Here is a 15,967-nt window from a genome sequence, read left to right on the forward strand (position 1 = left end):
AATCTGTTCACTACTATATTTTTATCTGTAATATGAAAACCGTGATTATAATATCAAAAACTAAATGTTCAGCCAAAGGGAAGAATGTCTGCGTAAAGCACATAAGCTTTAAAATTATTTTAAGGAATAGATAAAAACTAGTAATATTTTAGACATGTTAAGTAGGAAAAAAAATTCACCAGACCGAATATGCTCTAAGAATATAATTAAGTCAAAATGTGTATGTAACTGAAAAAAGATTGAGGGAAAATGAACAGAAGAAAAAAAATTGTTTCGAATAATGAAATTACAGGTAATATGTTTCTTTTGTGAAGATTTTATTTAATGTTATAATAAAAAAGAAACAAACTTAGGTACTTCTAAAAACAGTCTAGAGAAGAAGATAATACTGGTTAAAAATGAAATTTACAGGGGTGCCTGGATTGCTCAGTTGGAAGATCACGTGACTTTTTCTTTTCTCTTTTTTTTTTTTGCAATTGTAATTTTGTTACCCAAACAATGTAAGAGCATTTTCATTTTATCTATTTATTTTCATTTTATTTCTTTTCAGTGTTCCAACATTCATTGTTTATATACCATACCCAGTGCTCCACGCAATACGTGCCCTCCATGACTCTTGATCTCAGGGTGGTGAGCTCAAGCCCCAAGTTCGGCATAGAGGTTACTTAAAAATAAAATCATCCATTCGGCAATTGTTACCAAGTGCTTAACTGTGTTGGTCCCCACAGAAAGGGCCCAAAAGTCTTATCTTCCATCATTTGATTCCTCCAACTTCACTGGATCCTTTGGCCACCATACCCCACCCCTCTATCACTGCACTTTTTACTCATCATCTACTTTACTGATTTCGGGGTTCCTTTTCAGAACCCAAAACTTACCTTAATCCTAAGACTTTTAGTTCTGTAGCCAAAAAAATTTTTTCAGAAGAATCCAGATCATATAATCATATGACAATGCTTTTAGTATTCAGAAAGAAAATTATCTTCTTCACCTGTACTTTGAATTAATCCTGAGAAATTCACTCTAAAACTTTCTGCCCAAATTATTTCCTTTTCATTTTCAGCACCATCTATTCCAACAGTTCTTTCTTTTCTGCCATTTGTCATATGGAGTTCTTCCTCAAGTTACAATGAAAACAAAATTGTGTCTTACTCTTCCTGATGAAATGTAAATGCTATTTTTATCTATTGTTGAATACACTAAACACATGTTCTAAAGCAGTGCTTAAACAATAAATAAATAAATAAACAACCATTTTCTGTAATCCACCCATTTCTTTTTCCTTCTTTTGATGTTCCTACATCCTGGCTCATGTTTGAATCAAGGCTAATAAAATATTCTTACAAATTAATTCCTCTTACAATGAGTATCCTCCAATCTTCCTTCTGTTATCATTCTAACCTATCTTTCTATAGCAGCAAACAAGGCTTACTTACTTACTTACTCTCTCCTACAAACACTTCAAGGATGTGTTCTGGGAATGTTTTATTTTAGTTTTTGTTTTTGCTTTTGTTTTTCTGTTCAAAATCTACTAGTCCTCCTTTTTCTACATCTTCACTTTTGTGTTTTTCAAATTAAATACCAGTGCTGAGAGCGTCAGTTGTATAAAGGGTTCTGAGCTGTTGGAACCATTCTGAATGCACTCCTTTTTCTTACAGCTTTTTCTTCACCTTCATTTCAGCAACCACCACTGGTTAAATGTACCTCAAGGGCTTAATACAGGTTTATTTTCAAATATAGTTACCAAATAAAACTTGCCAGTGATATACAGATGTATCACAAAATGCATTTATCAGCAGACTTAGTAAGTTATATCAGTTTTAACTTAACAATGAGTTAAAAACCAATTTAAGGGAGCACCCGGTTGGCTCAGTCAGTTAAACCTCTGCCTTCCACCCAGGTCATGATCTCAGGGTCCTGGGATCGAGCCCCACGTGGGGCTCTCTGTTCATCAAAGAGTCTGATTCTCCCTCTCCCTCCACCTCTCACTTGTGCTTTAATAAACAAATCTTTAAAAAAAACTAATTTAGTGAAAAACTTAAAAACAGAGGAATCTTAGTGCTTTAAACTCATAGAAGCCATAGACAAACCCCAATCTCCATACAGCTGCTAAATAAGGTATTGTAATAACAGAAGATAGAGCCATTAATCTAGTAGTCTTTGTTGTCTAGCTATGTGGGATTATACAATTACAGTGTTAGGGAATGTAAGTCAAATGTTATCTTAAAATTAAGAAAGTGAATAGTAATTTATTTTAGTTAGGTAAGAGGTCTGGAGATTAAGGCTAGGAGAAAGTGTTCATGTTTTGAGAGACTGAAGATAATACAGATAAATCTGGGGTAGGTCATAAGAATACCTTTGAGGATAGTGACAAAATGAGAATTAGCCAACCTAAAATTGAAACTCTCTCACCAACTTGGGAAAAGTAACAAGAGAAAAGGAAACACTATCTGCTGAGAAATTTAAAATGAAATTTTAAATCTGTGGGCTCAAAGATGTCTTCTCTTATTAGATACAATTAATTATAAATCGACTTAGGGACTTTTCCTAAACAGTGTTAAGATCAAATGCCATTACCACAAGGGGATACCATAAAACCCAAACCCGGACTTTGTCAAATCAGAATTTGTAGCCTAGAAGTGATCTATGAAGCTCTCTAGTTCTCTGAGTAGCTAAGGTTACTTACATTAAGTTATCCACCCTATTAGACAGACACAAACAGATCTCCTCTTAGTTCACATTAATATGATTACTGATATTGAGTAGGATTTAATGTTAAATTAAGGAAGATGCTCTGATAAACTAGCAAATTTAAAAAAGAAATCTTGGAGGCACCTGGCTGGCTCAGTTGGTAGAACATGCAACTCTTGATCTCAGGGTTATGAGCTTAAGCCCTATACTGGGAGTAGAGATTACTTAAAAAATAAAATAAAAAACCAGTTCTTGGCAAACCAAGCAACCTCTGAATCATTAGGACAATTCTAATCCTAATCCATCTTAACTTGTGAAAGTGTTCAACTCTATCTCTGGAGTCAACCTGAGCTCAAATTCCAGCTCTGCTACTTTGTAGGACAAGTTAACTTAAACCAAAACTTATTATTTATATCTGTAAATACAGATGATAAAGCTGCCTATTTCAAAGTGTTGTTAGAATTATGGAAGGTAATGCATTCAAACTGCATAGCAGAATAGCTGGCTTATAAAAGTCCAATAACAAATGTTGTTCATCTAGTTTTTTCTTCTTGGTTCTTGGAAGCCAAGCCATCTAAGTAAGTCTTGAGCTCCAAAGACAAGAAGCTAGTTTCATCTCAAGTAAGGCTATGAGAATTGTTAAGACAATACAAAAGGGAACTACTTCTGTTTCTGAAAGTGGGCATGCTATCTGAATGAGTCTCTTCTGGTTGCTATGGCTTACCATCAACTGGGATGGAGAGAGGGAGAGAGAATGAATATGAAACATTTGTTGACTCTAATACACTGGTGCCAAGAAAATAAAAAGAGAAAGCTCCATGCATGATAGAAAATGACAATATAAACACATTTATTGATGTAGATACTAGATTCTAAAATATTATTCTCAATGGTCAACATATCTGTGACTAAATTGGTGAGTTTCTTCATCACAGTTTTATCAGACAGGTTAGCAAAGCAATTGTTGCTGGGAGATCTGCAGGTATTCTATGATCTTGGGGCTTGGTGGTTAATGTGAACAGAGAGTAGGTTTCATTAAAAAGGAAGTAAAGTAAGAGTACAGACTTAATTAAATCTGGGGTCTTCCACTCATGGCCTGTATGACTTTGGGCAAGTTACTCAATGTCTTCGTTTCAGTTTCCTCATCTATATGCCAAAGGTAGTAATACCTGCCTCACAGAATGCTTCCTAAGATTAAATAAATTAAGATGTATAAAGCACCTAGAATAGTGTCTGGCAAACAGTAAGCACAGCATAAGTGTTACTATGGATTATTGCATAGACACAGTTATTTAAGAAAAATCTAGAGTTGAGAAAGAAAAACTAAGAGCAAGACTTGCATTCTGGGGGAAAAAATATTTTTGCATGAGGGAGTTTGTTTTGGGGCTTCAGAAAGTTAGGGTTCTCTCAATGGATACACTTCTAGTAGCAGTTGGGGAAACTCACTGGTAGCAAGTTTGTAGATGTTATTGAAATAAACTTTTAGATATTTTCAGAACTAAAGTATTATAAATGTATCCTGAGTTTTTATTAGTCTGTGCTGGTTTTTTCAAAAAGAATTTTTTTTTGAGAGAGAGAGTGTGAGAGTGTGCACACATGTTTTGTGTGCCAGCAGGGGAGGAGCGGGTTAGGGGGGTACAGAAAAAGAGAGAATCACTCTGCACGAAGCCTAGCATGGGTGGGGCTCAACCTCACAACCCTAAGGATCATGACCTGAGCCAAAATCAAGAGTCAGATGCTTAGCTGACTGAGCCATCCAGGTGCCCCTGTGTTTTTTTCATATTCTTATATAGGCAATCTACCTACAGCTTTTAGTGTACATATGAAATTTTAAAAAATCATCTACTGGGGTGCCTGGGTGGCTCAGTGGGTTAAGCCTCTGCTTTCGGCTCAGGTCATGATCTCAGGGTCCTGGGATCGAGCCCTGCAATGGGCTCTCTGCTCAGCAGGGAGCCTGCTTCCCCCTCTCTCTCTCTTTCTACCTGTGATCTTTCTCTCTGTCAAATAAATAAATAAAATCTTTAAAAAAAATCATCTACTAAACTAGTTGAAAACAAATTCAGGCACCACATTTGAGGGGGCTCAAATTTGCTTACAGATTAACAGATATATCATGCATGTACATGTGTGCATATGAGGCCGGGGTGGGTGGAGTCAGCAAACTAGTGCCCGTTGCCTGTTTTTGTATGGTATGGCCTGCAAACTAAAAATGATTTTTACATTTTTAAATAGTTGAAAAAAATACAGAAAAGAATATTTTATAATACATGAAAATTAAAGGAAATTCAGATTTCAGTATCTATAAAGAAGGTTTTATTAGAACACAGTTGTATTCTTTCATTTCTGAGTTGTCTATGGCTGCTTCTGGGCTATAATAGCAGAACTGATAGCTGCCAGTTGAGACCTGAACAGCTTGAAAAGTCTGAAATATTTATTCTCTGGCCCTATACACAAATAGTTTGCCATAGTATGTGTTATAAGGAAAGGGAGTAAATTAATTCATAGACATGGTTCTCCAAATGTGAGTAAACTGCCATTTTTAACTGTGATAACATTCAATTTTAGGTTTCCAAACATAGATGTTCCCCCCAAAACTGGTAATTCTTTGAATGGTAGCCCATTTCTTAAAAGACACTAACTTCCGGGGTGCCTGGGTGGCTCGGTCAGTTGAGTGTCTGACTCTTGGTTTTGGCTCAGAGCATGATCTCAGGGCTGTGGGATCAAGCCCCATGTAGGGCTCTCTTCTCAGTGCAGAGACCACTTAAGATTTTCTCCCTCTAGGGGCGCCTGGGTGGCTCAGTGGTTAAGCCTCTGCCTTCGGCTCAGGTCATGATCTCAAGGTCCTGGGATGGAGCCCCACATCAGGATCTCTGCTCAGCACAGAGTCTGCTTCCCCTACTCCCTGCCTGCCTCTCTGCCTACTTGTAATCTCTCTCTCTGTATTAAATAGATAAAATCTTAAAAAAGAATTTTTTTTTCTCCCTCTACCTCTGCCCCTTCTCTGCTCGTGTGTTCTCTTAAATGAGTTAAATTGGAGGGAAAAAAAAAAAAGAAAGAGAGAGATTAACTTCTAATGCTCATTGTGTAAAACTCTAAGGAGTTCAAGTGAATACCTGTTTGAAAACTTGAACCTTTCCTGAGTTGATTCTTGTTGAAAATTTGGCCCTGCCTGTAACTTCCTATGTAGTCTAATGGTGAAGTGAAAAGGTAGAAGGAGAGGGATAAAGGACTACAATTTACCAAACATCTACCACATGCCAAACACATATTTTTCTTTCAAGTCTTTACAACAATTTTACTAAGTGGAAATTACCATTCCTATTTCACTGAGGTAAGGACAGAAGTTCAGTGATGTTAAGCAACTTGCCAAAGACAACAGAGTCGTTGTGGTGGCAGAACTGGGATTTGAACCTAAGTCTAAGAACCCAAACTCTTAGTTATTTTCACTAAATCAGGAGTTCTCAAATAAGATAATTATGACTCATCGTAAGAAGTATACTTTACTTCATGATACAGTATACAGACATATTAGTACATACAATTGGACAAGTTTCATGAACCAATATTTAACCTTAAAATGTGCAGTATACTCTATTTCTTATTCTAGTCTAGAAGTTAAAAAAACTGACAACCAACAAAAATATTTTCACAACCCACTTATAGATGACCACTATCTACTATTTAAAAACAAAGTATCAGGGGTGAGGGAATAGGTAAAATGGGTCAAGGGGAGCAGGCATTATAGACTTCCAGTGACAGAATGAAAGTCACAGAGATGAAAGATACTGCATATGGAATACAGTCAATGGTACTATAATAGTGTTGTGTGATGACAGACGGTAGTAACAGCTATGAGCATAGCACAAAGCACAGAATTGTTGCATTTGTACTACCAAAACTAATGTAACATTGGGTGTCAAATAAATAAATAAATGCTGCACTAAGTCATAGAATAAGAGAATTCTCAATCTACAGAAGGATATTAGGATAACTATAACTATAGTTATAGTCTTGTCAACCTTGCAACTTGCACATCAATCTGTGAAAGGAAAACCAGGGAAAAGCTCACGTTTGTCAGGGGTTATCAAATGCTGTTTGAGACTGGGGATATGTGAGACAACTGGATGAAAGAGTATGTTCCAAGGGCTTCATGTATTTGCTTAATCTTCTTAACTACTCTTCGAGGTAGATACTATTATCATTATTCCCATCTTACAGATAAAGAAACACACAGAGAAAGTTCAGTCGATTTGCCCAAGATGGCACAATGAGCAGGTAGTTAAAGAAGGATCAGTCCCAGGTGGGCCAGCTCCAGAGTTCACTCTTATTCACTTTGCTCAAGCACCACTGGCTGCAGCACTTCACACTTGGGACACCAGTTTTTCAAAAAACCAACTTCAACAGAACTGACTTAACATTTAACTTTTGACTTTTTATTAAGAACTGGCCATATGAAGAATAGTTCTCTATCTTTAATAAAAGTGCTTTTAAAATGCTGTATTAATTATATTGTTACTATTCACTATGTAAAGAAAAAATATGGTCTCTCCCAATGTAATACATGCTTTTATTTACTAGAAAATAAAAGACACAAATCTCGATTCAATTTTTTGACAGAGTGTACCTTTCCCTCAGAGTTAAATTATGTTATCGTTACCTATAACAGCTAATTCTTCATGGTTACACTTTTCTAAACACCAGCTTATGTTCTTCTTCCTTATATTCAGTAACACTATGCAAGGACAAATAGAAGTGAGACACGTATGTCCCATGCTTTCACTGAGCTAATATTTAAAGGGGAAGGCATACATTTAACAAATAATTTCATTATCAGTGACAAGTACAAATTCTAGAAAGGAAACACATAGCATACTTTCAGACTGTATTACTGGGGACCCAACCTAGGTAACATGGCCAAAACATCCTCAAAGCAGTGATATTATTGCTAAGCTATAAAGGACAAAAGGGAATCTTTCTGCCTAGAATGATTTCTTGTTTTTTTTTTTTTTAAAAAAAAAGAAAGAAAGAAAGAAAAGAAAAGAAAACACAGAAGATCTTGAGAATGGAAGGAAGGCAAATCTGGCAATTTGCCAACATTCCCTGCTGCCAACCTGAATCCCTTTAGCTGGCACCTGCTCAAGACACTTGCTAGGAATAGAAAAAGGTGAGAGGTGACTAACTTATTTAATAGAGGGTGATTCTGCTATAGGTGCAATGAGGGGTGCAGTAGTTCTCAACATTGGCTACACATTGGAATTCTAGGAAACAGTTACAAGGTAAAAGGCCCTGGTGAAAGAAGAACCTTTTAATTTACTGCATGTCCTAACCCAGGTGAAAAAGAAGTTGGAAAGCTGGTGAAGAATGTTCTCAGAGAGTGGTCCTATTGATCTATTTAAAAGTATCTACACACACACACACACACACACACACTTGTATGTACACAAGTATATACACAAGTATCTTCAAATGCATGCAAAAGAGCTAGACTTCTTTTTTTCATGTCTGATCTTATGGAAGAAAAAATACTGCTGCCATCCTGAAGAAACTGAAAACGTAAGTGTTATCCTTTATAAGAATCAAAACCAGGAATAGGTAAATCACAGAGAGGGGAAAAAAATAAAGAACTTCCCTGGACTTTAATCTTTGTTGCCAATCAGTATTTGTTAAAATGAACAGATAATTCAGAAGACAATAAGCACTGTTAATTTAAATGTTTAGACAATTCATTTGATACTTCATTATAAACTAGAAACATTTTTTTCTGGTTCTCCCCACATACTTTTTTTCCCCCCTTGGCGGTGATTGCTTTTCCTACTTACATTCCTTTGCCACACAACAAATTATGGCAAAAAAAAAAAAAAAATCAATTGGCAGTAGGAATTTACAGTAAGAGCAACTACTGATGGAAAGTTTATTATGTACCAGACACTCTGTAAAATATTTTCAATATATGACTGTCTTACTTAAGTCATCACAATGATCTTCTGACATATTATCATATTCATGTCATAACTGACAAAACTGAAGCACAGTTTTGTCACATCAAGTAACTCTATGCCAAAGGTCACACAGTGAGGGTGCCACAGTCAATTAAACAGATGCCATTCCTTTTGGAGTTCATTCAACTTCTTTTTGGAACATAGTACATCTTTTGAATCCCAGAAGGCAGCTAATGAGGATCAAGGACAAATAATAGCAATCTTAACAATTTTTTAGCTTACTGACTTTTCTCAAATGAGAATAGGGCTGAAATGATTATGATTAGAAGAATGGCAAATTGCAAAGGGAAGTAAGCCAGTTTTAACAAGCAGTGGTCATAAACTGGTATATAAAAACATATATCAGTGGTTCTAAACTTCCATGTATCAGAATCTCCTGTGGGTCTAATTAAAACACAGATCAGTTGGCTCCAGTCAAGGGTAGAGTATCTGATTCAGAAGGTCTGGAGTAGAGTCCGAGATTTTGAATTTCTAACAAGTTCTCAGCTAATGCTGCTAGCCAAAGACCCAGTCTGGAAACCAATGCACTATATATACTAAGTAAATTCACTCTCTTACACAGCTGTAGTAAATAAAACCACACACTTTCCCCAGGAACTAGAACACAAATAAAAGGCATTTTTTAGGGGTTAGGGAATGTGGCATTTTCAAAGAAACATTTATAATTATTTCCTTTATTTTATTTTTAACCATTTGGTACATATAAAAAATATAAAATACAAACTGACAAACTTCCTTTAATATTAACCTGTATGTATTTTTGTAATTGTCAAATATTCTTATGAGATTTAATTTTTGAAGAATACATCTAACTTTCATAATTAACATATATATCATAAATGGGTTAAGTTTTAAGTACTTTTCACTGCTTATTCCACAATTTTCAGTAGTGAATAAACACCATTTAAGACTAACAGAATGTATAACATTTGACAAGAAAGATTATTCTAAGTTTCCAAAATATGTTACAAACTAGTAAAGACAAAGAGAATACAAAGAAATACTTTATCCTAAACTTATCAATTTTAGTTTTTTTGTTAAATAAAGAATGCATTAAATTTTAAGACTGAGCTAGACAATTCTAAAGTAGGTATTACAACATAATGATAAAAGAGCCTTTAGTGCTATTGAGTAATTATATACAATGAATATTGGCAATGAAGTAAAATCTTACCCAGATCTAGTCGTTTTGAATTCCACCTTGAGGATAGGTTTGCAGGGTTCTGGCTTCTTCCCATCCTTTAATTGTTTTCCTAAAATATATTTTCCTGCATTAAATTCTAGAATTCTAAGTTATTCTAAATTCTTATATTGATAATTTATATATAAAATGAAAGTAAAATGAAATACATCATAAAATTTTTAAATGATTTTGAAAAGAAGTATTTTAATATAAAATATTTAAAATAACCCAGTAAATCTACTGTTTGAAATTCAGTGCTTAAAAGTAAGAGTAATTTAGTAATAATATTCATGTGACAAAATTCTTGCAAAATATATTGATAGCCTTTCCAATGTTCCTAATTGCAGATAAGCAAGCAGAATTTTAATTTTCTAAATGAATTCAAGTTTTAAAATAGCTAGATTTGAGAAAATCAAATCTAAACATGTTTTCACCCAAGTGTGACAGTTGCAAAATTAAAACCTATGCTAATAACTTCATTTATATGTATTCTCCTAAGGTAAAATCCATCTATTGTAATGTCCAAAAAGAATGCTAAAATAAACCAACCTCTATATATTATTTTAGAAAAACTTTTTGATTCCTGCTCTTTCCGACATGATCATTGTAGAAACAACTCAGAAAAATATAAAGAAAATAAAACATATCTTCCATTTTCAGAGATCATTCTCAATATTAATATCTAATTTTTGGAGATCCCAGACACATGCCCCTATCCCAATACTTCATTCCCAGCTTCCCCCCACCTCCCATAATACAGATAGCTCATTCTAATAAACTTTTGTTTAAAATTTCATTGTTTGCTGTTTGACTCCCAAGAAGAATGTAAATTCCGTGAAAGCAAACGTTTTTTAAGTGTATGTGTGCTTTCTATTGATGTATCCCTGGTGACAAGTATTGTTTGACATATCGGTGGGTGCTCAGTAACTAATAAGTGAGTAAATTAATGATTTTTCCTTAGGCGTAATTCTTAGGGAAAGGGGTTTCTAGGTCAAACTGTATTCCAAACACACTGTACCAATTCATACTTCCATTAGTTGTTTAAGACCACAGTTTGCCACATTCTTCCCAAACAATGCTATTTTGTTTGTTTTTAATCAGAAAGGGTATCTACTTTTAATTTGTATTGTTTTAATCTCTAGAATATTCTTCAACGTTCTGGTCATCTGTACGTCTTCTTTTAAAAATAATTTATGTTCTTTACCTATGCTTGTATGTTATCTTCTTTACATTTAAAAATAAATTTTATATTCAAAGCTCATTAATACTGTATCCATCATATGTTATAAACATCATTCCTAGTGTCATTTATGACTGAATTCTTAGAAAAATGTTAAACTGCACACTAGTATACCTTTAAGTCATCAAAATCGTGTTTCCAGTTGAGAAAACTTAAAATCCTAAAATGTCAATTCTTCTAAAATTAATTCATAAATTCAATGTAATTAGAGTTCGAACAGCTTTTCTTTGATTTGCACAAAGTGACTTGAGTTTACACAGTGGACTCACTACCTATGAATAGTGAAAAAAATTAGGAAAAGAAATGGGACTTCCAGAATGACAAAGTAAGGACCTCTGTGAACCCAAAAGGACCTCTCCCACAAAAACTGAAATACTAGCACAACTAAAGTTAATCACTTCAGAACCCTGGAAATAAACTGAAGCCACAAAACAAGTGGAACATTGTCTACCCAATAGAAATGACTAAACTTTAGTTAAGACAGGGAGGGCTAGAACATTCTGATAAGGGTTATTCCCACCTTCCTCATTCCCCAGCTAGGAGGCTAGGCAGACATGAAAATCCAATAGTATCAGTGAACTAATCAGTGCTGATTTTTTTTTTTTTTTTTGCAATTCCATTAAAACCAGTTTCCCTAAGATCACAATCAAAATTTTGTCCCAATGCAGTTCCCTGGAAACCTCTATTCCCAGGGTGTCGTGGCAATTTCATTTGACACAGACATCAGCTCAGAGGAATAGATGGTCTCACACTTCCGGGGCATCACAGAAATAACAGCAATCTGCTGGCATATCACAACTGCCTAAGGCTGTGGTTTTAGGTGAGTTAAATAAGAACCTGATCAAGAATTAAAAGTAAATCCTGAAAAACTGAGCACGCTCCGGGACTAAAAGGTTGCACACATGTGCAAGGTCATGTGCATGCCCAGAAAATACCTGAGAAAGAAGAAAGCCCCAGTCACTCCTCTCTGGTTGATTCTGAAACCTTAAGAAAAGAGGAAGTTAAAAAAAAAAAAAAAAAAGTAAAATGGGCTATAATACCTACTGCTGGCAGGATCACTGCCAAAGAGGTACACCTACATGACAGAAAGAAATAGGATACAGTCGCTCCGGAAGGTAGTCTGAGAATATTAATTAAAAACAGGCATACTTAAAACTCTAATTCTTAGGAAAAGCCATTCATTCGTAAGCATTTATTTCACAGAAACAAAAGGACCAACGCCTATCAAATATATACAAGATGGTAATGACAGCCTAACTTACAGTGATCAAGAACTGAAAATAAAGTGAATACTGATTATGTTGGAAGGGAGGAATACTTTGTGAAAAACTGGGAACAAAACTGGCTATTACATGACCGTTAAAATGAAGGAATTAGAGCTATGCCAGATGACATGAAGGGACTATTCTCAAGTAGAGTGGATTAAGAAAACATACAAGAAAGATTAATATAATTCCATTTTATGCAAAATAATGGCAAAACTCCTCATATTTACATATGTGTGTACATATATATATATATATAATTTTAGAAATATATTTTTGAAGAACACCTGTAAGTTTTTTGACATACTGTACCTAGTCACTGGGTTGCTAACATGGGGGAAGGCTGAGGGAGAAGGAACTGGTAAGATATGATTCCATTTATGAATAATATGTATGAAAAAAGCTACCAGCCCTTTTTATCATTCCCCTCCTTAGTTTCGAGCTTATTGAGAAGTTCTTTCTCACATCAAAATCATATAAATTTTTTTTTAATTTCTTAAAATTGCTCTATAGTTTCACTTATTACATTTAATTATTTTCTGAAGTATATTTTGGCACAGGAAAGATATTTTTCCTCTAATAATTTCAAAGCTATTTTTATAGTTCTATTGAGCTGCAATTGCTGGACAATAAAGTGCACATATTTAAAATGCACAATATGAAGAGCTGTGATAGAAGTATGCACCTGGCAGCACTATTTGTTGAATCATTATTTCTTTCCCCACTAATACAGTATATCACCTTTATTACATTACATTTTTATAAATCAGCCCTGTCAACTTACAAGAGCATCTAATCCTGCCTCAAGATACTAGGGGATCATCTCTTTCCCATTGTGTAAGAAATGACAAAGCAATGAAACTTGAACCTCTAATTAAATTAGCATCTTAATTTACAGAAATCCAGTGGCTAGTGACAGAGTAAGTCGAACACCAAACCAAGGAACTGAAGAGGATTGCTGGTTTGTTGGGGGAGAGGGGAAAGGGGTGGAAACTGAGAAAAAAAGAAAGGTAGGAAAAAAGGAGGCCTAAATCGGAAAAGGAGTCCCTCGCATTGTAGAAGGAATGCAGAATTTCAACCACTATTTTAATCTGCTCAGAAATACATGAGCTTTCAATAAAGAATTTAAATGGTTGCTCTGAAGGCCAGCATCAGGCCTTTATTCTTCTACCAACCCAAAGCTCTATTGGGAGTGTCAGACTGATAGAACTTAAATTACAGACACAAATTTTTACATTTATTTCCAAAAGTTATTCTTTGTATGCATTTTGCTTCATGAAGTAAACAATTATTCAGTTATAACTCAATTTAACTTATTTCAATATTCACCACCGATCTTCCAGTGGCTCGAACAATTTTTAAAGAAGAACATTACATGGTATATCTACCAAATTTTTATAAGTTTTGAGCTTACATATTGTACATAAAACCTGGCTAGGTGCAAAAATCTTAGCTTCTGTCTTGCTCAATATTCTTCTATGTTCCTCTCCTACAACCAGTATTCAAATTAAGAATAAAGTTTAAAGCCAGTCTAATTTCTATTTCTTTATAAGTAAACTTTCTTCACCACCCCCTACAAGGATGCTAACTGAGTAGGTTTATTATATCTGTAAGTAAAAAAATTTTGCAGTTTTTACAGTAATCTTTCTTCATGAATCTTGCTTAGAAAATAAGGAGTCCTTTTGATTGGCATAATCTGATGTTTTTCCAACTCCAATTTCTTAAATTATGTCACCAATAATTGTTTACATTCCAGAAAGGCAAATTTATACATCTGTAATCCTAGACTAACCATTTTCTAAATCAAATTAAGTAATAAGGACCTTGCTAAGATTTTTACAAAGGACATGTAAGTAAATTAAAGGATGTTTAGAAGATCACCTGATTTCACCACCAGCTGTCATTTTACTTCTGACTTGCTGTGTCATCTGAGCAGCAAGAACCTGTGCTTATTCAACTGGTTCTTGTTCAAATACCTGTGAACTACTTTGATAAATTGTTGAAAAGAGCTGGTAAATTATAAAACAACTTAATAAATCATATAAACCTCCAAGTCACATCTGATTTATCTTTTACTATGCCCTGCTTCCCATTCCTGTAAACCACCCAGCCATAAAAAATTGGCCTCAGTACTATTGATTAAATTGCAGAACTGTATTAATATATGTCCATTTCTTCCCATTTGCTGTCACAACTGAAATCTTCATTTATTGTTTAAAAATCTTCCTAATTGGTCTCCCACTTCTGCCCCCAGTTCACCTAATGCACAACCATCAAAGTAATATTTCCAAAATATAAATTTTATGTTTCTCATTGTAAAATCATTTAGGTCTCCATCATGAAATCCAAACTCTTAAGCATACTACAATATATATTCTTGCCTCCATATGCAGTTCTGTCTTTGTTTCCTGCAGCTTGCCTAAAGGTATTTTTAACTCTGGCCATTTTAAACTATTAGCAGTTTTCCAAGAACATCCTGCTTTTGATTATGTCTTTGTATCTTCTGACTAAAATAACTTTGCTCTGCTCTTTCCCATCTTATCACACCCCATTCATCCTTTAAGACCAAGCTCATATAACTTGGGATTTGTGAAATCGTCCTACACCCTTCATCCAAAAAACAATTAATTCTGTTTCCATAGCATATTGTGTATGCCTTTATCAGCACTTATAATATGTATTTTAGTAATCCATTATAGATAATTTTCATTCACTGGAATCTGAGTTCTTCAAGGGGAATATATTTCCAGTATTTAATCTCTGGTAAATAGGGGGTGCTCAATAAATGTCTACTGAATGAATGAATGAATGAATGAAGATGCATTAAAAATGACTCGAGGATCACTGACAAAAACAAGTGTTTCCTTTGGTTTTAATTTTGATATTTAGAATGTAGAACACATTTTCTAACTGATACAGTTGTTACACAGCAATTAGGTTTTTCAGCCTAGAGCATCTATCCAGTATGGTAGCCACCACTCACACATGGCTACAGAGCACTTAACATGTGGCTGGTCCAAGATGTGGCATAAGTATAAAGTACACAGTAGATTTTAAAGAGTACAAAAAAAGGATGTGAAATATCTCAAATTTATAAGTTGATTATATGTTTAAATGATATTTTGAGTTAAACATTTATTATTAAAACTAATTTTATGTTTTTAAACTGCTATTCATATAGTTATTAGTAAATTTACAATTACACATGGCGTTTGCATTATATTTCTATTGAACTGTGATGTTCTAGAAAATAAAATCATTCTAACTGGAGAATGACACTGTTAATAATACTAGAACAAAATGAGGAGAGGAGGGTGTTCTTCTTTAGTAAGTATGAAGACCGAGTTGACGTAGAGCTGGACTAGAGACACCTGAATACCTGGTTTTTTGACTCTTGGCCAAGGTCAGTAAGATTTATGATATGCTTGTTCAAGGTCCCAAACTCACAAAACTCCCCCAGTGACCCCCAGTGTAACCGTTTTACCAGTGGTTGGCAAATGACCTAACTAGTGTGACAAGATTGGCTTGATCTCTGAAAGGGTAAACTGAGTTCCTCAGAAGCTAGATCTTGGTGGCTGGAGCTGAAGAC

At 34.6% G+C, this 15,967-nt stretch overlaps 1 protein-coding gene across 6 annotated transcripts in view; it reads right to left on the reverse strand.

Annotated features, from left to right (window-relative positions):
* The window catches only part of STXBP5 (syntaxin binding protein 5), a 175,984-nt gene that overhangs the window by 88,492 nt on the left and 71,525 nt on the right, over positions 1 to 15,967 (reverse strand). For all 6 annotated transcript variants that reach the window (XM_082730336.1, XM_082730334.1, XM_082730332.1 and 3 more), the window contains exon 9: positions 9,865 to 9,943. In XM_082730336.1, the coding sequence (XP_082586462.1) occupies positions 9,865 to 9,943 (79 nt within the window). The remainder of the gene's footprint in view (positions 1 to 9,864; positions 9,944 to 15,967) is intronic.

The sequence above is a fragment of the Mustela nivalis genome, assembly GCF_964662115.1.
Source record: "Mustela nivalis genome assembly, chromosome: 5".
NCBI lineage: Eukaryota > Metazoa > Chordata > Mammalia > Carnivora > Mustelidae > Mustela > Mustela nivalis.